The sequence below is a fragment of the Aplidium turbinatum genome, chromosome 14 (genome assembly GCF_918807975.1).
Source record: "Aplidium turbinatum chromosome 14, kaAplTurb1.1, whole genome shotgun sequence".
Taxonomy (NCBI): domain Eukaryota; kingdom Metazoa; phylum Chordata; class Ascidiacea; order Aplousobranchia; family Polyclinidae; genus Aplidium; species Aplidium turbinatum.
Genome location: NC_137485.1, coordinates 2,890,218 through 2,913,622, shown reverse-complemented (window position 1 = coordinate 2,913,622; position 23,405 = coordinate 2,890,218). Strand labels below are relative to the sequence as shown.

General features: G+C 38.3%; 1 protein-coding gene and 1 pseudogene across 1 annotated transcript in view; both read right to left on the bottom strand.

Moving 5' to 3' along the window:
* Positions 1 to 8,495: 8,495 nt before the first annotated feature.
* Positions 8,496 to 23,405, bottom strand: part of LOC145783462 (uncharacterized) — a 50,101-nt gene continuing 35,191 nt past the window's right edge. The window contains 3 exon segments of the mRNA XM_082595348.1: positions 8,496 to 9,892; positions 11,042 to 11,551; positions 16,501 to 16,513. Of these exon segments, the coding sequence (XP_082451474.1) occupies positions 9,130 to 9,892; positions 11,042 to 11,551; positions 16,501 to 16,513 (1,286 nt within the window). The 3' untranslated portion in view covers positions 8,496 to 9,129.
* LOC145783547 (uncharacterized) lies at positions 13,121 to 14,898 on the bottom strand (annotated as a pseudogene).

Here is a 23,405-nt window from a genome sequence, read left to right as displayed (position 1 = left end):
CCCCGTTAAGGGATCGAACTCACCGAATCGGACTCACCGAAACGGGCCATTCCGATATACTCGAGTTATAGGTCGAGATGTTCGCAAGTGATTTTCACCTCAAAAAGACAGGTTGCATGCTCTTGAGCAGTGTCGAACCAGCGCCCTTTCGATTGTTGTTCCAGGGCTCTTACCAGTCGGCTATGCAGTCGACGTGAATATTTGATGTGTTATCCACATTCAACAACATCCTTCAAGGGAAAAGATCAGATGTATTTTCCCATGTTGGTAAAATTGACAGCTTTAAAAGTAAAATTGACTGCTGGGCCAATAAAGTTTAAAAAAATGATTATTCCCCGCGTATTCTTGCTCCTCAGTCGAGGAGTTGGAATTACACAATTCATTATGACGCAACTGAAGGAATTAATTTATCACATGGCTCAGTTAAATAGGTGAAAACACTAAACAAAAGAGGTTGTGATTTTCTTTTTAAAAGGTTGGGGTTTTTTTTCGGTCATTTGTCGGTCACTGACCGATTTTTTAGCAAAATGTCCGAAAAAAATATAGTCGATTCGGTCAAAATGTCCGAAAAAATACCGTATGTAGTCAACGTATGCAAATCGATTTCAGTGATTGCAAAGAAGCTTCTTGCGCCAGTCTACGATTTTTTGTCAATCGGAAATACAAAACATAGACTTAATGTTTGAACGTTGATCCAACGTCTTATTGTATGTGATAACGCAAATACAAAAGTAACATTTCCCAAACGTGACTGACCTGGTGCTTTCAAGTGTGACGCAATGTTGCGTTGCCTTGGAAAGGTCAAACCGCTTGGTAGAGATTGATCGGTCCGTTCTGTCAATCGGGACATTTTCTCAGTATGTTGCATATATTATCAATTTTTGAGCTGGTTGTCAACCCTTTCAAAATGTTATTGACCAGACCTCGATAAACAAAGAAGTATCGCTTTGTACGTTGATCCAATGTCTCATTGCTTGTGATAAATGCAAACATGAAAGTAACACACTCAAAGACTTCAACTTTCTAGAAATGCCACTGTGTTTTCAAATCTTTCCTTCGAGTCGTGGAAAATATTGATCTGTCAGTCGGGAAGATATCCCAGCATTTTGAGCTGGTGATAACCTCTGTGAAATGTTTGACTCCACATCGATAGATACGGTAGTGATTTTGTGTGATGGTTTTTGCAACGTCGTACTCCACTCCATTAAAAATTTTTAATTTGAAGTAATGCGTAATTGCAAACCAGGTGACAATTGGCGGAAAGTTTTAACAATAGCTGCGAAGCATGACATAGATTGACCAAGTTTGGCAGCATTGCTAATGCTTTGCTGACTTTTAATGAAGAGAACGCAACCGCAGAACGTGGATTCAGTTTGCTTTCTCGGTTGCGAACTCCAACAAGAAATCGCTTGCATTGTTCAACTGCAGACAAACTTATGCGTTTGAGGTTAAATGCTGCATCATACCAAACATTCAATTATGACGCGGCATACGCGCACTCGCACAGCAACGCGAAGCGAGCACGCTACAACGTGAGCGGTGAAATTGTTAAGTTAAATCACTTTGTAATTGCGAACCATTAGAGCGTAACGTGTTTTTTTTATTTGGTCATTCTTCCTTGTTTTTATTCCTTTCCGTTGTGCAATAAAAGATGTCTGCAGTCGAGTGTTGCAAGGTTGAGTTTCGCTGATGAACGTTGAAGAAACGTTTGTCTGTTCTAACTTTTCTCAAATATAACATAACAACGTTTCTCAGCGAAACTTCATGTTGTAGCTAGTCAGGAAGTACAAATTTTTGTTTGTATCAGCAACTTGAAAGGAAATATTTTCATCAGAAAAAATGACCAAAATAAATAAAAAATGACCGAATTTTTTCAAGTCATTTCGGACAAATGACCGAAAAGTCTCAGTGAAAAAAAAAACAGTACCGTACTGTTTAGTTAATTAACTGCTATCGCAAATAAAGATTTTTATTAGAAATAAGGGTATCTGCTTGACTCGAAGACTCATAGTCTCTTTGCAGATCCATGTTGCTGGGAATTCTTACTATTATTGCTGTATTGTTGTTTACTGTTTGTACCTACAACGAGATAATCCAATCAACAATGAGGTAACGTGATTAAACTTCTGTGTTAAAGAAACGTATTTTTTGTGCAAAACTAGAGTATGAATTGTCAAATCTAGAGTTAAAACACGTGTGGCAATAAGTGGCAGATTTATTCGCTGTTGTTTAAAAACGTAATTCACTAGTTTTATCACGGCCCGCGCATTAAGCCCACGCACGACGGGCATTAATCAAAAGTGCGTGAATGCGCGAGTAATAGCGATAATTACCGTGACGCGAAACCACAAGTCGCAGGTTTGCAATTTTTGCATGATTATAAAGCAGTACTAGACGAACATAACTGAACAAAAACAAGACGAATTTTCCGCGTATTAAATGATCTGGAACAGTGGTTCTTAAACTGCGGGGCACGCTCCCCTTGGGGGGCGTGTGAGACTCACAAGGGGGGCGCAAGAAATTGAAAAACTCTGCATGAATTATGACTAAACATGTCTTCACAACTACGCTGGATAGTGGATTGTTGAAGTTGAAATTTTGTGTTACAGTGGCACAGTGTTCGTAGAGCATGTTGTTGTCACATCTCGCATTCTTTGTAATGTTTTAGACGTTGCTAAATGTTTGCGCGACACCTTAACTCTCGTAACACAACGGCTTTCTGACACAGCAGCCTCGAGCTTTAGTTGTAATACTAATGGCAACAACTGACCATTGACCAACAAGTGACAGAGCTAAAGTACAACAACTATATAACTATAACAACTATATAAGTACAACAGTATTCCCAACTACAAAAGTACCATGCGTAAACTATTTCATTAATTTTAGCATTGATTTAATTAGGTTTATTTTTAATTAATCAGTTCTATTGACATAAAAAGAGTGGCGAAAAAGAGAAAGTATTACAAAAATTATCTGAAATTTGGCTTTATAGATGCCATAGTAAATGACCAAATTATATCACAATGCATCATATGTTTCTAAAATCTGAGAAACGACGGTTTGAGACCAACTCGTTCGCAGCTTCATCTTGAAAAAAACACCTTGACCACCAAAGTAAACCTTTAGCTTTTTTTCAATGCAAGAAAGACTCTTTTTAAAAAATGAAAATTGGAAGTACAGACAAAATCGGTTAATCGAATCACCTATTTGCCAGACGTTTTGACACGATTATACGATTGATTTGTTTAACCAATTTACTAAAAAAGGTTTATTGTGAATGGGCGTAATTGTTGAGAAGATGTCTGTGCTGACTAGGCTGGTGTGGCGCCCGAGAGCTCTGACGTAACGCACGTCACATACTGACGTCATATGGAATTCTAGCACCTTCGTTTCCAATCAACAAATACCGCAGACGTTCGGAATGCAATCCTGTAATCAATCTTTGTACCGTGCCTGAATCATAGTACCACTGTATTTCATCGATAAGTGGATCCACCGTTATATAATGTTAAATAATCGCATGTAGAATTGGCAATGCCTGTAGATTGCGTCTTTCCAATTAAGCTAGAGTGCTTCTTAAGTAACGGCAACCATGATCTTTACTATTCAACTAGACCTTTACTATTCAACTTTACTAGACTGTACTAGACTTTACCTTTACTTTACTATACTATTCGAGACGATTCAAGAAGGTTCGCTATTATTTCTGTTTGCAACCAAGCTGGTTACTCGATTTCTGCAAGTTGAAGTTCTTTTAGTTTGGTGTTCTTATTTCTCTATATTTTGGATTTCTGTTCTTTGAAAGTCGAGTTAATAAACAACGGAGTCTTGGAGAATTCAATCTTGTAGTCAAGTGTTAGCTGTCAAGCCAGTTAAGAAATAAACAGTGTGAAGACCATCGTGTCCTGGTCATTCCTTGCCAGCCCCAATCTCGTTCTGCCCAGGAATGTCGCCGTCAGCACGGACGGCAGCATATGAGCGCGCGCACTAACCGACGCGTCCGCTACATATTTATGGTGACCCCGACGTGATCTTCCCGACGTGATCTTCCCGACGTGATCTTTCCGACGTGATTTTTGTTAAACTGTGAATTAATTTAACTGTGAACTGACTGACTGTGAATTGATCATTGGTTGCACTGGATTATTCTGGAGTACATCACGGATTACAACAAGCCTGCCTTTCATCGGACGCTCCTTCAACGACGATGCCGTGGAACTCAAGTTAAGTGACACTAATTAATGATGATTGAATATGCTTTTTACATTATCGTAGTAGCCGTAAGCTTTTTAATCTCTCTCGCCGTTGTCGTCCTTGGTCGTTGCCCCACTCGTGGCTCGCGATCGGGGCGTCTTGACAGCAGCGATGACAATGTGTTTCGCCCCCGTCTGGACTGTGGTGCCTGTAGGTATCTTAGGCTTTGTTACACGTTCACTGTTTAGTTCGCCGTCATGGGCATGACGTAAAACTGCATCCATTCATCCCATCTTTCATCAGTTAGGTGCCGCTCTTGCATACAGTTATCGAATCATTACAGTAGCTCTTAACCACCTCTTAGTCCTGGGTAAGACTTGAAACTGCATACATTTCCTCAGTTAATCACTCTCTCGTTTAGTAGTTCCCTGCTCTGTAGTTGTCTTTAGGAGATGCGCTTCTCCCATCTAAGCGTGCGACGCAGCACATTTCCTGTATATGTTACTTGTTATAATCCTTGTCTGTTCACCGTTGTTTTGTTCACGTAGCGCCTCGTTGTTCACCCTTGTAGTCACTGTTGTTAGGTACTTGCTTGTTAAGGTGATATCATAGATGTAAGCCGACATGTTGCTTGCGGCTAGCTTGCCCGTCGCTTTCTGCTCTATAGGCATTGTCCTGCTCTTGTTGCCCAGCTGTCATAGATATAAGCCGACATGTTGCTTGCGACTAGCTTGCCCGTCGCTTTCTGCCTCATTGGCCTTGTTTCGTCGCAGCTACTCGCATTCATCTGTCCACTGCTTCCTGCCCTGTTGGACCGGTTCTCCGCGCAATCGCTTCGCATAGCTACCATGCTTTCAGTCTATCTATCACGTTTAGATTGTAACCTCGTTGTAGTTGTAACCTTGTTGTAGTTGTAACCTTGTTGTAGTTGTAACCTTGTTGTAGTTGTAACCTGTGTAATTGTAATTCATGATTGTTATCGCCCTCACTAACCGCATTTTTGTTGCACAGAATAGTCTTGTCACTGGCCGGATGTCCACCGCACGAGATCTCTGCTTCAACCAATCAAGAGCCGACCAGCCGCTCCCTGGAATCAGAGGAACTGTTAGCGCTCGCGCCGTGCGGAGGGGATCCGACCCCGTTCTTGTTTTCAGTTTACACAGTGTTATCGCTTCAATTTAGACATCACCTTGTTATATATATAATTATATATATATACTGTGGCTCGTACTTGCACGTTTCTTCCGCCTCACATGGTTTGCTTCACGCACCTTCATCAGAAGCCAAACGGTTCACCCCGTTTGCCTTCTTGCGGGTGTGTATGTGGCGCCCGAGAGCTCTGACGTAACGCACGTCACATACTGACGTCATATGGAATTCTAGCACCTTCGTTTCCAATCAACAAATACCGCAGACGTTCGGAATGCAATCCTGTAATCAATCTTTGTACCGTGCCTGAATCATAGTACCACTGTATTTCATCGATAAGTGGATCCACCGTTATATAATGTTAAATAATCGCATGTAGAATTGGCAATGCCTGTAGATTGCGTCTTTCCAATTAAGCTAGAGTGCTTCTTAAGTAACGGCAACCATGATCTTTACTATTCAACTAGACCTTTACTATTCAACTTTACTAGACTGTACTAGACTTTACCTTTACTTTACTATACTATTCGAGACGATTCAAGAAGGTTCGCTATTATTTCTGTTTGCAACCAAGCTGGTTACTCGATTTCTGCAAGTTGAAGTTCTTTTAGTTTGGTGTTCTTATTTCTCTATATTTTGGATTTCTGTTCTTTGAAAGTCGAGTTAATAAACAACGGAGTCTTGGAGAATTCAATCTTGTAGTCAAGTGTTAGCTGTCAAGCCAGTTAAGAAATAAACAGTGTGAAGACCATCGTGTCCTGGTCATTCCTTGCCAGCCCCAATCTCGTTCTGCCCAGGAATGTCGCCGTCAGCACGGACGGCAGCATATGAGCACGCGCACTAACCGACGCGTCCGCTACACTGGCAACGCACATTACAACTGATGCTTCCTACAACTGTTTACAATTCTGGTTAAACTTTAAAGAGTTTGCAATTGATTGAGTTTCGCTTTTAGCAGCATGATCGTTGCTTACTTCACAAGGTAGATTTAAACGATCTGTCTTAGCCTGATTGCCACAGCAAACTCGCAGCATCAGGCTAAGACAGATCGTTTAAATCTACCTTGTGATTTAAAGAGTTTACTAGTTGTATGCTACATAACACTATGTTGTATGTTCCAGCCAGCAAAACTGGTCCTTTTTACATTGATTTATCGTCTGCAGACGTTGAAACAATGTAAAAAAGATCAGCTTTGCTGACTGGGAGAGCATGTACGATCAAAGCATTTTTCTGCAAACTGCAGCAATCGGACTGCAAATCGGCAATCTTTCATATCACCGATCTCTGTGACGTCACAACGCGAACTTCGACGTTGAAGTTTTTGATTCAAGCGGGTTATTTTTAGCTCCGTACCGGCTGTGTAGTTTTGAGTATGGAACGTGGCCTACGAAAATTGTGGTATGGTAGAAAAACACGGCTCACACTCATTGTTTGTTTTGGAATCGCAAAGGTTTTTTTGTCAAGTCCTTTGCGCTGTCTGGTAAAATAATTAATTTGCAATGTTCTTCAACTGAACGAAACTGCACAAATGAAATTACGCACTGCATTTAACAACAGTAGGCTACTTGAACGGTTGCTGTTAAATTATATGACCCTTCAGGTGACTGTCCTGTGAAAACGATTTCTTACACATGCCACATTTACAAGGCTTTTCACCAGTGTGAATTCGCATATGCCCTTTCAGGGTACCGAATTGAGAAAACGATTTGTCACACATGTCACATTCATATGGCTTTTCACCAGTGTGAATTCGCATATGACACTTCATGTTACTGACCTGAGCAAACGATTTATCAAAATGATGGCAAGAAATGGCTTCCTTGATCAACAAAAAATGAAAATATAATGTTGCAATCAGAGGTGGGCGTCCACTATTTCAACCATATGACCTTTCAAGCATAGGCACCAACTCCGGGGGGGCGGTGCAACGCTGCGAATTTAGCTCGGGGTGGCGGCCCCCAGCAAATTATTTAAAAAAAAATCTAAAATTAAATGTTTCTAAGTTCAAATTTGCGTTGGTTTGACATTCACTGCAGATCGATCTCAATTAAAAGATCTACTTGTTGCAACAAGAGCGCTGCTCCTAAGATAACAATAAAAACAGAAGTACGGTAGCTGATAAACGCCAGCATGGTGCCGTTGAAGCATAGTAACAATGATTAAAAATGTTTTTCTTGATTTCTTCTGCTTTGTATTTTCTTGGTGTCAATAACGAGGTGTGGTTTGCTGTTCGTTCAGTTTAGTATCTATGCGTATTAAGAGCTAAAGCTTAAAGTGACCAGCATATAATTCGAAGTAGCCTACATTATAAAACTTGGCGACATACAATGGCAGATAGATGCAAACAAACATCAATGCTTTCATTTTTTTCTAAACAAAGTAGCGGCAGTAGTGAATATCAACCAAGTGAAGATGTGTGTGAAGAAAGACGGGAAAGTGTGAAAGTTACCACTTCGTACGAAGTGGGAGAGAGTGGTTTGAATGTTCAGTCTAAAGGTCGAAAGCACCAGTGTTCATGGGTAAAGGAACATCCTTGGATAACCTTCAACTCCGTGAAAGGAATAGCTTATTGCACATCGTACAAATGGGTTGTGGATAAAGATAAGTCTCGCCACGGACAAAATCTGTTTTGTCTTCAGGACAACAGAAGGTTTGGATCGAAGGTTTCAGCAAATTGAAACAAGGGAAAGATGCATTAAAAAGCATGATATTAGTACCGCACACAGGTAGACTGGTAGAAGCAGAAGCCACAGAAACATCAAAAATTGTATCTCATTCGACTTTGAGAAACATGAAACGGAATTGCTCTCTCATTGAGTGGATTTTTAAAGTGATAATTTTTCTTGCTCGACATGGGCTGGCATTGCGTGGTCACGATGACGAAAATTCAAATATAATACAAACGCTTCATCTTCTTGCCTCAAACAACGACAACTTAAAACAGTGGCTTGAGGGTCTTGGTTGCTGATTCCATATGGTTCACAATCTTCAAGTATTTCAAGCTGAATTGGAATTACTTCACTTTGATTCATGTTAAAAACTGAAGTGAATAATTGATTTGAATTAGTGATGCATTAGCGATGGTTGATCAAACAAAATCAGTTAACTTACAAAGTAAGAAATACATTGCAGGATAAACAGCCTATAACCTGAAACATACGGAACATACAAAAATATCGCAAGTTAAATTGTATATTCATAAAAGCATAAACAATACGCACAAAAGTAAAATCTTGAAAAGTAATAATCGGTAGGCACTTTAACGTATTTCACTTTCCACAAACAGTAATGCAAGATTTCATGTGTGACATAGAGTACGATTCCTCGCAAATCAACTCAATGTAGTCATGTGACTTAGCATGTGATATTGTCAGCGTTCTTCTCGAAACTTTTTTGATACAAACTACATTGAGTGAACGAATTGCCGTCACCAGCGTAGCCTAGTGGATTAGAGTTTGGGCAAGAAATATAGTCGTTTCGATTGCTTGGGTTCGAGTCGCATCTCCTGCCTTTATTCTTTTTTCTTCTGTTACTGAACTGAGTGCAAAACAATTCTTTTCCTGCGATGAGGTGATTTTAAACATCAATGATGTCATGTGTCCCGCTGATTGCGTTACTGCTTTTACTGCCAAAAACACATGAAACAAATCACATAAAGTTATGCAACGATTGGCAATACAAAAGGAACATAAAAACATCACAAAATCACAATCTACAGTATAATCATACTAACAACGTCAGATACATTTTTTCTATAGACCAAGATCATATTTATATGGCTTTTCACCAGTGTGAATTCGCATATGTCAAGTTAAACAGCCCTGCATACGATTTCTCAGACACGTCACATTTATATGGCCTATCACCAGTGTGAATTCGCATATGACATTTCAGCTGACTGCCCCGTGCAAACGATTTCTTACACACGTCACATTTATATGGCTTTTCACCAGTGTGAATTTGCATATGATCTTTTAGGTTACCGACTTGTGCAAACGATTTCTCACACATGTCACATTTATATGGCCTTTCACCAGTGTGAATTCGCATATGACATTTCAGGTGACTGCCCAGTGCAAACGATTGCTTACACACGTCACATTTATATGGCTTTTCACCAGTGTGAATTTGCATATGATCCTTCAGGTGACCGACCCGTGCAAACGATTTCTCACACACGTCACATTTATATGGCTTTTCACCTGTGTGAATTTGCATATGACGTTTCAGGTTACTGACCTGTGAAAACGATTTCTCACACACGTCACATTTATATGGCTTTTCACCAGTATGGTTTCGCATATGACATTTCAGGTCACTGACTCGTGCAAACGATTTCTTACACACGTCACATTTATATGGCTTTTCACCAGTGTGAATTGGCATATGACGTTTCAGGTTACTGACCCGTGCAAACGATTTCTTACATACGTCACAATTGTATGGTTTTTCACCAGTGTGAATCATGTTATGCTGATTTAAACTACTATGTTGTTGAAATGATTTTTCACATAAATCACACTTGTATGGCTTTTCACCAGTGTGACTTCTCTCATGAATTTTCAATTTCACCACTTGTTCTTGGTTACTGATTCCATGTGGTTCACAATCTTCAAGTACTTCAAGCTTTACTGGAATTGCTTCACTTTCATTCATGTTAAAAGGTGAAGTGAGTAATTGAGTTTAATTACAGATGCATTAGTTGACTGAACAAATTCAGTTGTTACAAATAGGAAATATATTACAGTGTAAACAACGTATAATCTGAAACACATTAGCTGCAAAAATTAAGGGAATAAACTGTGAAAAGTTTATTAATGGTTAAGAGTAGGAACACACACATTCAAAAACAACACAGCATAACATTCTATATTCATGAAAGCATGAAAGAACGCACACAAAAATATAATTCCAACAAACATTATTTCACAAATTTGCAAATGCGAAAGCACGATCTTTCATTTCCATGACGCACCAACTAGCACAATATAAAAGAAATGCAGTATAATCGTTCAGTGGCTTATCAAACCAGTACAACTGGCTACAAAGGCTTTCATTTGTAAATTAAGCTGTTTCATCATTCACATTGATGCATTCTCTTCAGGTAAGTGAATTAACAGCATCTCAAATGAGTTATAACAAAAACATATCTTTTACACATTTCACACTTGCATGACGTTTAACTAGAATGATTCATCAATGGCTTCCTCGAATAATAAAAATGTGAAAATAATATTTTATAGTTAGATGTTGGCATCCGCTACTTTAACCCCTTAAGTGGGTGATTGTGTTTTTACAACTTGCGTTACAAAACTTATGTACTTCACTTAGCAACTCCAGCATTTTGTGTCGCATTATCACTTCGTAAACAATTGGGAAGTCCCTAGTATCGTATTTTGCTTAATTGTTGTCATGATTATTCCGGAGAAGACAATATTGGATTATTGTTTTCTAATGTCATCACATTATCACTGCAGTATTTCCATCAAATGTCATTGGAATAGACCGATCCATCGCCTAGCAACGTTCAGCCAATCAGAGCGCATGAAAGCAAGCTATCTTTGCTGGCTAAAAACTGCACAATACTTCTATTTTATCAGCTTCACAGGAATTGATTTATGTTGATTCATAATAAAAGTTTTGATAGCATATAGCTTGAATTTCAATCAAAGATTAATTATTATGAAGTAAAAACGTGTGAATTCGCATATGATCTTTCAGGTTAAAGACCCGTGCAAACGATTTTTCACACACATCACATTTATATGGCTTTTCACCAGTGTGAATTCGCATATGACGTTTCAGGTGACTGCCCCGTGCAAACGATTTCTTACACACGTCACATTTATATGGCTTTTCACCAGTGTGAATTCGCATATGATCTTTCAGGTTACTGACCAGTGTAAACGATTTCTCAGACACATCACATATATATGGCTTTTCACCAGTGTGAATTCGCATATGACGTTTCAGGCTACCGACCAGTGCAAACGATTTCTCACACATGTCACATTTATACGGCTTTTCACCAGTGTGAATTCGCATATGACCTTTCAGGTTACCGACCTGTGCAAACGATTTCTCACACACATCACATTTATATGGCTTTTCACCAGTGTGAATTCGCATATGACGTTTCAGATTATCAACCCGTGCAAATGATTTCTCACATAAATCACACTTGTATGGCTTTTCACCAGTGTGACTTCTCTCATGAATTTTCAATTTCACCACTTGTTCTTGGTTACTGATTCCATGTGGTTCACAATCTTCAAGTACTTCAAGCTTTACTGGAATTGTTTCACTTTGATTCAGGTTAAAAGGTGAAGTAAACAATTGATTTGAATTAGTGATGCATTAGCAATGGTTGATCAAACAAAATCAGTTAACTTACAAAGTATGAAAAATATTGCAGGGTAAACCAGGGTTGAGAAAAACCCGGGTTTTTTTAAAAAAGCCCAACCCGCCTGGGTTTTTTTAAAAAAACCCGGGTTTTTTTGGGTTTTTTTAAAAAAGATGCAAGAAAAGGTAGATTCGTGCTTATTTCACCTCAAAACTACTTTTTACGAGTGAAGTGCCTTTCACTCACAGTATAATACATGCTTGCATAACTCAATAAAATAATGCACTAGGGCTGTTGTTGCTTGAATGTTGCATCATCCACTGATTTCTATACCAAGTTGATGCTACTGTGGTAAAAATCACATTATTGCATCATTTGTTTAAATTTGAAGGCAAGGAGCATTTATGCCATCATGTTTAAATATTTTTTATCATTTATATATATATTATATATAGTAATGGATGAGCAATTGAGCGATTGCGTGGCCAATTAGGCAAATGCTCTGAAACAGCCATGCGTTAGAATTCGGAATCTGTAATTGGTAAATAGCCTCCTAAATTGCATTTCACATCATATATACAGACTACAGTAGAGTAGTACTTTCACCAATTTAACTATAAGGCCTTCTTGCATAAATGAGTTTTAGTGTAGTACTAGTACGTATACACAAAGTGACATTACTTGATTTTTGTGTACTGTGCAATATCCACTGCGTTTTCAGTTTATTCTTGGAAATTACTTCACAATCACATCCTTAAGTCCTAATTTAAAGTTTGTTGTAAGTGCCTTATAGTGTTTTTGTGAATTTTTTTAATTTTCCAATGAAAACTGGACAAATATGATGCTCTGGGTGTTTTTATGGGTTTTTTTGGGTTTTTTTAAGTGGGTTTTATTAAAAAAACCCACCCGGGTTTTTTTGGGTCGGGTAAAATACCAACAACCCTGGGGTAAACTGCCTATAACCTGAAGCATAGCTAACAAACTGTGAAAAATTCAATATTGGCAAACAGTACGAATAATGAATTCGCATATGACGTTACAGGTTACTGACCTGCACAAACGATTTATCACACATGTCACATTTATATGGCTTTTCAGTTTTCACCTGTGTGAATCATTTTATGCCGATTTAAATTACTACGTTGTGGAAAAGATTTTTCACATAAATCACACTTGTAGGGCTTTTCACCAGTGTGACTTCTCTCATAAATTTTTAATTTCATCACTTGTTCTTGGTTATTGATTCCATATGGTTCACAATCTTCAAGTACATCAAGCTTTACTGGAACTACTTTATTTTGATCCATGTTAAAAGGTGAAGTAAATAATTGATTTGAATTAGTGATGCATCAGCGATGGTTGACCAAACAAAATCAGTTAACTTAGAAAGTGTGAAAGTTATTGCAGGATATACACTAAACAGCCTATAACCTGAAACATAGGTAACAAACTGTGAAAAATTTAACATTGGTGAACAGTACGAATAGTGGAATACTGATGTTCAAAAATATCCCAAATTAAATTTTATATCGAAAAAAGCACAAACAATGCGCACAAAAGTGAAAACTTGAAAAGTAATAATTAAGATTAAATTATAATTAGGACTTCACTTTTGTGAGCATTGTTTGTGCTTTTTTGGATATAAAATTTAATTTGGGATATTTTTGAAGATAAGTATTCGTCTATAATCAGTAGGCATTTAAACATATTTCACTTTCCAATCCAACACAATAACGTAATTATGCTTGGCATCATCTACGATTCCTCACAAATCAGCTCAATGCAGTATTGTGACTCGGCATGTAATATTGTCAGCGTTGTTATCAAAAGTTTTTTATACAAACTAAACCGAGTGAACGAATTGCCGTCACCAGCGTAGCCTAGTGGATTAAAGTTTGGGCAAGAGATATAGTCATTTCGATTGCTTGGGTTCGATTCGCACCTCCTGTATTTAATCTTTTTTCTTCTGTAACTGAATCGTGTTAATTTACTGTTTCTACGTGCACAAAGTCGGATTCGCACCTCCTGTCTTTTTTTTTCTTCTGTAACTGAACTGAGTGCAAAACGAATCTTTGCCTGCAATCAGGTGGTTTCAAACATCAGTGATGTCATATGTCACATATGATTGCTTACTGCTTTGGTGCAGTGGAATAATGGAACTAAAGATGAAGACTGAAGAGTTATTAAAAAAAGTAAAAAAAAATATTCAAATGAAATGAAATTCAAAACTAACTAATAAACAGTCGAAATTTCATAGTGAAAAAAGGATGCACCGTTGCATACAAAATAATCATGATCAAACAAAACCATCTTTTAATATTCATTCACTGAGTGCAGTGGAAATCACAAAATAACAAATAAATTGCATTTCATGACTTTACATTCCAGTAAACTATCTTATGACGTTTCAAATAGGCAATGTGGGAAAACGCTTTTTCATATATATTTCATATACATCACATTTATATCGCTTTTCAATAAAATGAATTGTCACATGCACTTTCACGCTACTGATCCGTGAAAACAATTTCTGGTATGCGTCACAACTAAATGGCTTTTCATCAGAACGAATGAGCACTTGCTTTTTCAGGTTACCGACTACCGACCTGTGCAAACGATTTCTTACACAAGACACATTTATATTGCTTTTTACCAGTGTGAATGTGCATATGATCATTCAGGCTACCGACCTGTGCAAACGACTTCTTACATACGACACATTTATATGGCTTTTCAACAGTGTGAATTCGCATATGATCTTTCAGGCTACCGACCCGTGCAAACGATTTCTTACACACATCACATTTATATGGTTTTCACCAGTGTGAATTCCTATATGATCTTTCAAGTGACTGACCAGTGCAAACGATTTCTTACCCATCACATTTACATGGCTTTTTGCCAGTGTGAATTCGCATTGGACCTTTCAAGTGACCGACCCGTACAAACGATTTCTCACACAAATCACATTTATATGGCTTTTCGCCAGTGTGAATTCGTATATGATCTTTCAGGCTACCGACCTGTGCAAACCATTTCTTACACACGTCACATTTATATGGCTTTTCACCAGTGTGAATTTGCATATGACGTTTCAGGTGATCGACCCGTGCAAACAATTTCTCACACAAGTTACATTTATATGGCTTTTCATCAGTGTCACTTCTCTCATGAATTTTCAATGTCACGACTTGTTTTTGATTGTTGATTCAATATGGTTCACAATCTTCAAGTACTTCAAGCTCTACTGGAATTGTCTCACTTTGATTCATGTTAAAGGTGAAGTAAATAATTGATTTGAATTAGTGATGCATTAGCCATCGTTGATCAAACAAAATCAATTAACTTACAAAGTAACAAAAATATTGCAGGATAAACAGCCTATAAATTAAAACATAGGTAACAGACTGTGAAAAATTCAATATTGGCGAACAGTATAAATAGTCGAATACTTATCTCCAAAAATACAGCAAATTGAATTGTGTATTCATAAAAGCACAAAAAATGGGCACAAAAGTGAAATCTTGAAAAGTAATAACTATATTATGCAAACTTTTAACAAAACCACAGTCTTTTATTTCCATGTTACACAAACTAATATAAAACATAATTGAATTAGCTTAGGGCGCTTCAAATAATTAACTTAAGAAAAAGTTTTACACACATCGCAGACACAAGTTTTTTCACAAGAATGAAACCTCAACTTAAAATGATGTGGAGATGATTTACAACATATACTGTACATCACACAGAACAAAGCACAAAGAACACACAAAAAAATATAATCCTAACAAACATTATTTCACAAATTTTCAAAAGTGAAAGCACGATTTTTCATTTCCATAATGCACCAACTAATATACCAGGCCTTAAAACTCGTGTTTTTTTCCAGCAGCCATCGTGGCCTACCTAGAGCTCCTTCTCGGCGGCCAAATCTGCGTGCTTGGAGGCCAAAATACAATAATGATAGCACAAGTAAATAGCATTAAACTTGCAACAATGTTAAAATGATCACTTAGCGTTGTTGAAGTCTGGGCGAGGTCCTGCAATAGAATCGTTGTACCACGCATTAAATGCTTTATCGGGATTGTAATCCGGTATTGCGGGACCATCTAACGACCCTAAATTGTTTTAACTGCATACCGCCTTTCATAAAACCTGACCATTTATTCCGTTATGATGTCAACATTAAGGGTGTGAAGTCACTAACCCACAGCGTTCTCAACTATGAAGACACGTGTTTTCCCCTCGAATGTCAACTAACCTAGTTCTCCTTTTTAACAACGATTCAATGTCCGACAACATTGAATCGATATAAAAACGACAATATTGCCAGGCGATGTAAATTAGAACTTCGGATTAAGACTTCGTTAAAATAAACATCGGGAATTGCAAACAAGACTTACAGCGCTGGTGATCGCAGCTGGATATATTCAATACAACAGTAGTGACTATGATGTGCTGACCTAATTCTGCGTCACTCTTTGATACTACATATTTTCGACATTTAATCCACGATCATTCTATTGCGAAATTAAATAATTGGCTATAAGTAACCGGCGGCCAAACTTGGCCGATGGAGGAGGTAGCACCGGCGGTCATTCAAGCACTACTTAGCGGCCATGGCCGCGATGGCCACCGGCTGCTTTAAGGCTTGTACACCGTAATATGATAAAGCTTTGGTAGAGAGTTTGCTTTGTTGAACCATAGAGAAATAAAACATAGTAACTTTAGCGGGTTTAACATACTTTATTTCACACAAAATATAACATAATTAAAATAAAATAAACTCAAACTCTAACGTTTTCGACACGTACATGTGTCCTCATCAGGAATTAAATCTGCAATACATAAAATGAAAAATCGTAAGATAAATTTGACTATGCACTGTAACTATAACGACACTCTGGACTCAAAGCACAAACTGAACAAATGATATGAGAATGATTGTGAGTAAATTATGCGGTGGGAAACAGATCACGTGAGGTGTAGACTACAGGCATTGGACAAAACAATTAGAACACACACAAAAGGAACGATGAGCCACAGGCGAATAACTGCCAGTTGAGAGATGGATCGTTACGTTTGATTCTTAACGCGTCCATGATCTTAGTCTGAAAATCAGATCTGCCTCGAGAGATGATTTTAAATTGGTTGATCGAGAGATTGTCAGTGCACGTTTCACAAGAGGCGATGTGATCTTTAATTGCACTTTTGCACTTAAACCCAAACCTACTTTAGCACTTAAAACCAAACCTAACAACTAAAAGTGCAATTAAAGATGCAATTAAAGTATTGAAAAGTGCAATTAAAGTATTATTACTAATACTATTAACAAAAAGTGCTCAATGCCAAGCAAAAAGCCATGCAGAGCGAATTACATCAAATATATATAGTTATTACTCTGCAAAATTATTTATTTTATTTGAATAAGGATCTTCTGATGATCTCCATATCAGGGTGAAACAGGCTGTAGAGGTTTTAGAGAGTAATAACTACAGTATATTTGATGTAGAGCTCTTTTAATGTGCACAAAAGCAACTTTTTTTGTTCATATTGATTTTTCTTGATGCTAACACGATCTTTCATTTCTGGCATTATTGTGGTATTTTCATTGTTTTGGTAAAAGCGTTTAAACTTGTCGATTTTATTTTCTTGAAGTGATTTTCCCTTTCGAGGTAATGGCAAGGAACATAAGCCACTTGAAATTTCAAGTGCTTGAGCAACTCTGACTATTCTTTCAGTAACAGAAAATTCATCCATAGTCTTTTCTCTTGACCAGTTGCTCGGTGCCATTGTGAGGACTTGTATTTTTTCTGCTCTCGTACTGTCAACTGTTGTTAATTTTTTCTTTCATTTTTGAGATAATGTTGTCAAAAGATTTTATTTTCATTTTGTCTTCATCTTTAGTGTCAGGTTGGTCTTGCTGAAGGTCCACATCACTGACATTAAGAACATTGCATATCTTTGCGCGAAAGATTACCATAAATGTGATGTAATTTTCTTTTTCCATATAAAATTTCACTGTTTGAAGGCATACTATGCAACTTCACAAGTGATTCCTAAACGCTCTGTAAACTTTCAGTAAGCTTGCTGAAAGATTTGTTTGCTTTAACAGTAGATGTAATGTCATATATCTCACTGTCAGACGAATTTAGCGGGTTTAACAATGAACATACTTTATCACGCACAAAAAATATAACATAATTAAAATAAACTCAAACGTTTTCGACATGTATGATTGTATGTGTGTCCTCATCAGGAATTAAATTTGCAATATAAATAAAATAAAAAATCGTAAGATAACTTTGATTTTGCACTAAACTGTAACGACACTCTGGACGGAAAAGCACAAACTGAAAAAATGATACAAGAATGATTACAAGTAAATTTTGCGGTGGGAAACAGATCACATGAGGTGTAAACTATAGGCATTTGACAAACAATTAAAACACACACAAAAGGAATGATGAGCCACAGGCGAATAACTGCCGGAATCATTCATCATGAATCATTCAACGAATTCAAGAAATACTGAAACACACATAGGCGTCGAAATAGGGTGGGCAGGGTGGGCGACGCCCACCCTGCCGTGAAACGAGGGTGGGCAAAATATGTTTCGCCCACCCTGTTTTCATGCCACTTATGAAGTGTTCGTTACAATTATTTGCGTCGGCAATTTGATCTTTTCTCCGAATGGTCTCACTTTCATTACGTCACAATCAAACTTCAGTTCCCGGTCAGCGTAATGGAATGTGAATATGACATCATAATGAACATGACAATAAAATAACCGATACAAACTAAAGACGTACTAAAAACAATCGCTTTTACAAATGCGGCAAATCCGAAGGCGCCACTTTAAAGATAACAGGTCACGAGTCACGCGCTTTTTAGGTCGCAAAGGAAAACATAAAATAAGTTTGTTTAGTTTAGCAGCGCTCATAAGATCGCAAGATGCAAGAAAGAAAACATCCAACCTATTAAAGCTTAATTGCTGCAGCGACGCTAAACGCAGTCTTTGTGAGAAAGACTAACCACACTTTTCGAAATTAGCGTCGGCAATTGCCGAGGTGATTGTAAGGACAACAAGATTACAAGAAAAAACTAATTTTCTTAGACTACACCAGACTAGAATGTTGATTCAATCTTACTATTGCTGGATGGTTTATTTGGGTTACTTCCTACTTCGCCGGCGCTTAGACACATGCCCAGCTTGGAGAATCTTTTATACTAATATCACCCTATAATTCAGGCCTCGAAACTGAAGGCGGCCATCGCCGCGATTAACCTACAAAAACCGACATTTTGTCCGCCGGGTCTCGCCCTTCCGTCGGCCGCATTTATCCGCCATGAAGTTCCGAGAAAATTTTACACAAGCGGCCTTGTAAATAAAGTAGTAGTACTTTGCCACTTATAATCACAAAGGACTAGAAAAGAGTTAAAGCACTCGATAAATCACAATACACCCTGTATTATGCTTGAATTGTTAACATTATTGAGTGATCAAGCAGCTGATGTCTGACGATAAGCTGGATGCAAGTGACACCACAATACACTTTATTAATGCGATAAATTCAGTTTTCAAAATTAGCGTCGGCAATGAAAATGCCGAGGCCACACGAGCGCTTGTAATGTTAGGGTTAAACATTCCTCCCAGTCGTTATGGCACAGCATAGATTTATTCCCTAGTCAACACCCTGATGGATCTTTATGAAAAAAAAAGAGGCCTGTGGAGTGGTATCAAAGCCCGAAAGCCGCAAAACGTGGACGCTTCATTACGAACGGCAAAGACGGTATAGATTTACAGCCAAGCGATAAGCCTCTTGATGTGTCTGATTCCAGTGATGACGCGACAACCTCGTGCTCCGATACAGCATCTGATGATTCCGATTCTGACAGCTAGTTCTTTATCAAACAGACTTTGTGTTGTTCGCAGTATCCCAATTGTGCCGAAATTATGTTAGTGTATACGTAAATCGAGGCAATCTTCTCGCAGGGAGCTATTAATTTGTTACCTGTATCTGGTTGAGCAATTGACGTTATTTTATGATAATTCAACGTTGCTAGATGTCGAATTAATGTAAAACAAACGTAACTTTCTTATTGGGCATTGTTGTTACGCAATATAACCGAGCGGAAAAATTAAATCGATTTGTGCTGACTCGAACGTTGAATCAACCCAAAATTAACTTAGCCTACTTTTCCCCGTGAGTTATTTAACGTGAATTCCTGCAACAGCGTGCCACGTGCGTATCTTGTAGCTCGCTTTATCGCTACTTTTGGCATTATTACATCACAACAAATCAAACAGTGCGGTCGTGATAGACTACTCTAGTATATTTTTCGCTTCTGCCGAAGTAAAAATGTGTGTCGAAGTTCCGATGGCCGCCATGTGCTTGTGATTGGTCGCCGAACAGCTTGCTTCAGTCGGACACGTTTGGCCGCCGGAAAAAAAAGTTGTTTCAAGGCCTGCTATTTGCATTGATTTAACTCCAGTAGACGTCAAATTATTGTAAGCATCTACTCCTTGTTGCGCCTCGCTTTCCGTTATCTCGTCCAGCTGATACAGCATCTGATGATACCGATTCTGACTAGTTCATCAAACAGACTTTGTGTTGCTCGCAGTGTCCCAATTGTGCCGAAATTATGTTGGCTTATAAGCTTACGTAAATCGAGGCGATCTTCTCGCAGGGAGCTATTAATATGTTACCTGTACCTGGTTGAGTAATTCACGTTATTTTATGATAACTCAACATCGCTAGATGTCGAATTAATGTAAAACAAACGTAAATTTCGTATTGGGCATTGTTGTTACGCAATATAACCCGCCGGAAAAATTAAATCGATTTGTGCTGACTCGAACGTTGAATCAACCCAAAATTAACTTACTTTCCCCTCCCGGTGAGTTTTTTAAAGTGAATTACCGTAACAGCGTGCGTATCGCGTTGCTCGTTTTATCACTACTTTTGGTATTATTACACCACAATAAATCAAACAATGCGTTCGTAATAGACTACTCTAGTATATTTTTCGCTTTTCGTTTTACATGTTTTAGTACAATCTTTTCCTAATAAATATTCACAGTAATTGCCGAGGCAATTTCAAATTTTGCCATTTGGCCTCGGCAACGTTTTTGCCGAAGTAAAAATATGCTAATTTCGAAGACTGAACCATTGCGAATTTGCAAACACACATTCAATGAAACCTGTTTGAAAACTCTTGCCCACCCAGAATTCCTCTGTTCTAAGAAAAAATCGACGCCTATGGAAACACATAATGATTAACAGTAGAAATTCTCATATTTAAAAACGTCACAGGTTGCATTTTATCTTTATGAAATCACACAGAATGTGCAAAAAAGTATAATCCAGATAATTTCACATATTTTAAAAAACAAACAAACCATCTTTAAACGATTGCATAGGGCTCCATCTTGCACAAAAATCGTGCACTCATGCACCGACATGTGCATTACTGTGCAGTTGTAGCTTTCCTTCATTAAGTTTAAGTATTTTTGGCAGTTCATCGTAGTTCCTGGTTTTAGAAAAAAGAGTTCCGCTGTACCTTTGGTAGGGATGGGCAAAATAGAATACCGAATATAGAATAACCGGTTGTAGAGCCAAACCGGTTTCAAAATGCATATGAAATCGGATAATTGAAACCGCTTTAACGATCGACTTCGTTCAAGTCCGTTTGATCGCAACGAATTCGCTACAGCGAAAGTACAATTGTTTATCGATTTAGTGCGATGCGGCGTAGGAAAAACGCACGAGTTTCATTGTTCGCATTAAAGAGATCTTTCTTGTCAAGCGCTTTGTAGTCCTCACAATCTTGCGGAAGTGTGGCACGAAACAGCTTAATCCGCTTTCAGGATTTTTCTCTATTTCGGTACCACAAACCTAACTTGTTTCTGGTAGAATAGAAGGGTCGACTAGCCTTCGCTCAGCAACTCAACATCGCGAGCTCCCATTCTCGCATGTAAGGCAACCTCCCCCCACTGGGGACCCCCTAACGCCAGGGTTGCCAGGTTGGCCTATTTGGGGCAAACTTTCAGAAATCTGGCTGTTTGGCCCCCAAATTTTGGGTTGGCTCTTTATAAGCAGGCTGAGAATTATTTTCTAGATTTTAATGTAAGCTTCAGCAATATGGCAATCAAAACGTGCTTTTTGGCAACTCTTGACTTTCTGATTTTTCACCCTGTTTTCTTTTCACACCCGGCTCGACATCAGCATGACCTTTTTTTAGTGAGTTGAAGGGTTAGCTCTCCAATTTTGGTTGGCTTATTGGCCCTTTTTGAAAACCAGTTGGTTTCTTAAGTTTTAATTTAGCCCTTTAGCTTTTTTGGGCCTTGTTTGGCCGTTTTCAAAATGTGAGGGATTGTGGAATGTTTTTTGCAAGTGATTCTTTTTGCCTTGTCTTCTGGAGAAGGTGGTAACAGAACACTAGTAAGGATACTGTGGCAGTGTAATACCAGTACAGGTGTACTATTTTATTTCAATTGTGCTTTTGGACTTGATCCAGGAAGACTAGGATGCCAAAGAAGTAGAAAGCAGGATATGAGAGCGGTACCGGTAGGAAATACAATAGTAGGCCTGTGGTAATTGGAGAAACTTCGAATTGGAGGATGATAGTGAATTGAATGTGGAAATGTTTATTTGACTGTTGGATAACTTGCTAGGGGGAATTTATTGGGGTCACATTTTCTGCATGCCTTTTTTTAAATTGTTTATTTGTTATTGTTGTGTCTCTCCAGAAGCATGATCTAACATGCTGCATGGTCTGTATATGTTATGTTTCAGTGCTGAAATGTCTGTATTGCTAAGAATGTGTTGTTAATTTAGTGAAATTGCTTCTTAGTACTTGAAAATTGAGCTGGCCCTATTTTTGGCACCTTGTTTTAGAAGTTGGCTCTTTTTTGGCCCTTTTTAAACGTGCAGTTGGCTTCTTGCCAAATTTACATCTGGTAACCCTGCGTAACGCTCAGAACTATGCAGGGCACTCTACCTTTGCGTGTCTCGGGAAAACCCAGCCCTGAGACACTGGTGGTGGTGGGGTGTTATGTGGCACGAAACAGCTTAATCCGCTTTCAGGATTTTGCTCTGTTTCGGCACCACAAACATAAGTTGTTTGTGGTAGAACACAAGGGTCGACTTGCCTTCGCTGAGCAACCCAACATCGGAAGCTCCCACTCTCATATGTAGGGCGTAAAAAAATGTTGCGCGAAAAAAAAAAAAAAAACATATGTAGGGCAACGCCGACCACAGGGTGTGAGGATTAGCGACCCTCCCCGCAGAAGTACGTACGGGTAGCTGACTTTGTCTTAGCTTTTACTACTGGTATGCCAGTACAGTGACATGGACGACTTGTTGAGCGGTGGGATTGAAGATGCTACATGCAGTAGTAAAGATGAATCAGCAAATTTGGTTTCACCACCTTTAGAAATAGATACCTATCTCACGTTGTTGAAAGCATCGACTATATCTCTTCAAAATGCCCTTGTTTGGTGGAAAGCAAACAAAAACCAATTTTCTTGTTTAGGTCAGTTAGTTTCAAAATATTTTTGTGTACGGTACCTGCTACATCTGCTTCTTCAGAGATGTTTTTCAAGTGCAGGTTTAACTGCCACTAAGTTGAGATCTCGTTTGACTGGTGAAAATTTAGAAAGCCTAAATTTGTTACACTGCGATAAGCATTTTTGTGATGTTCATTGTTT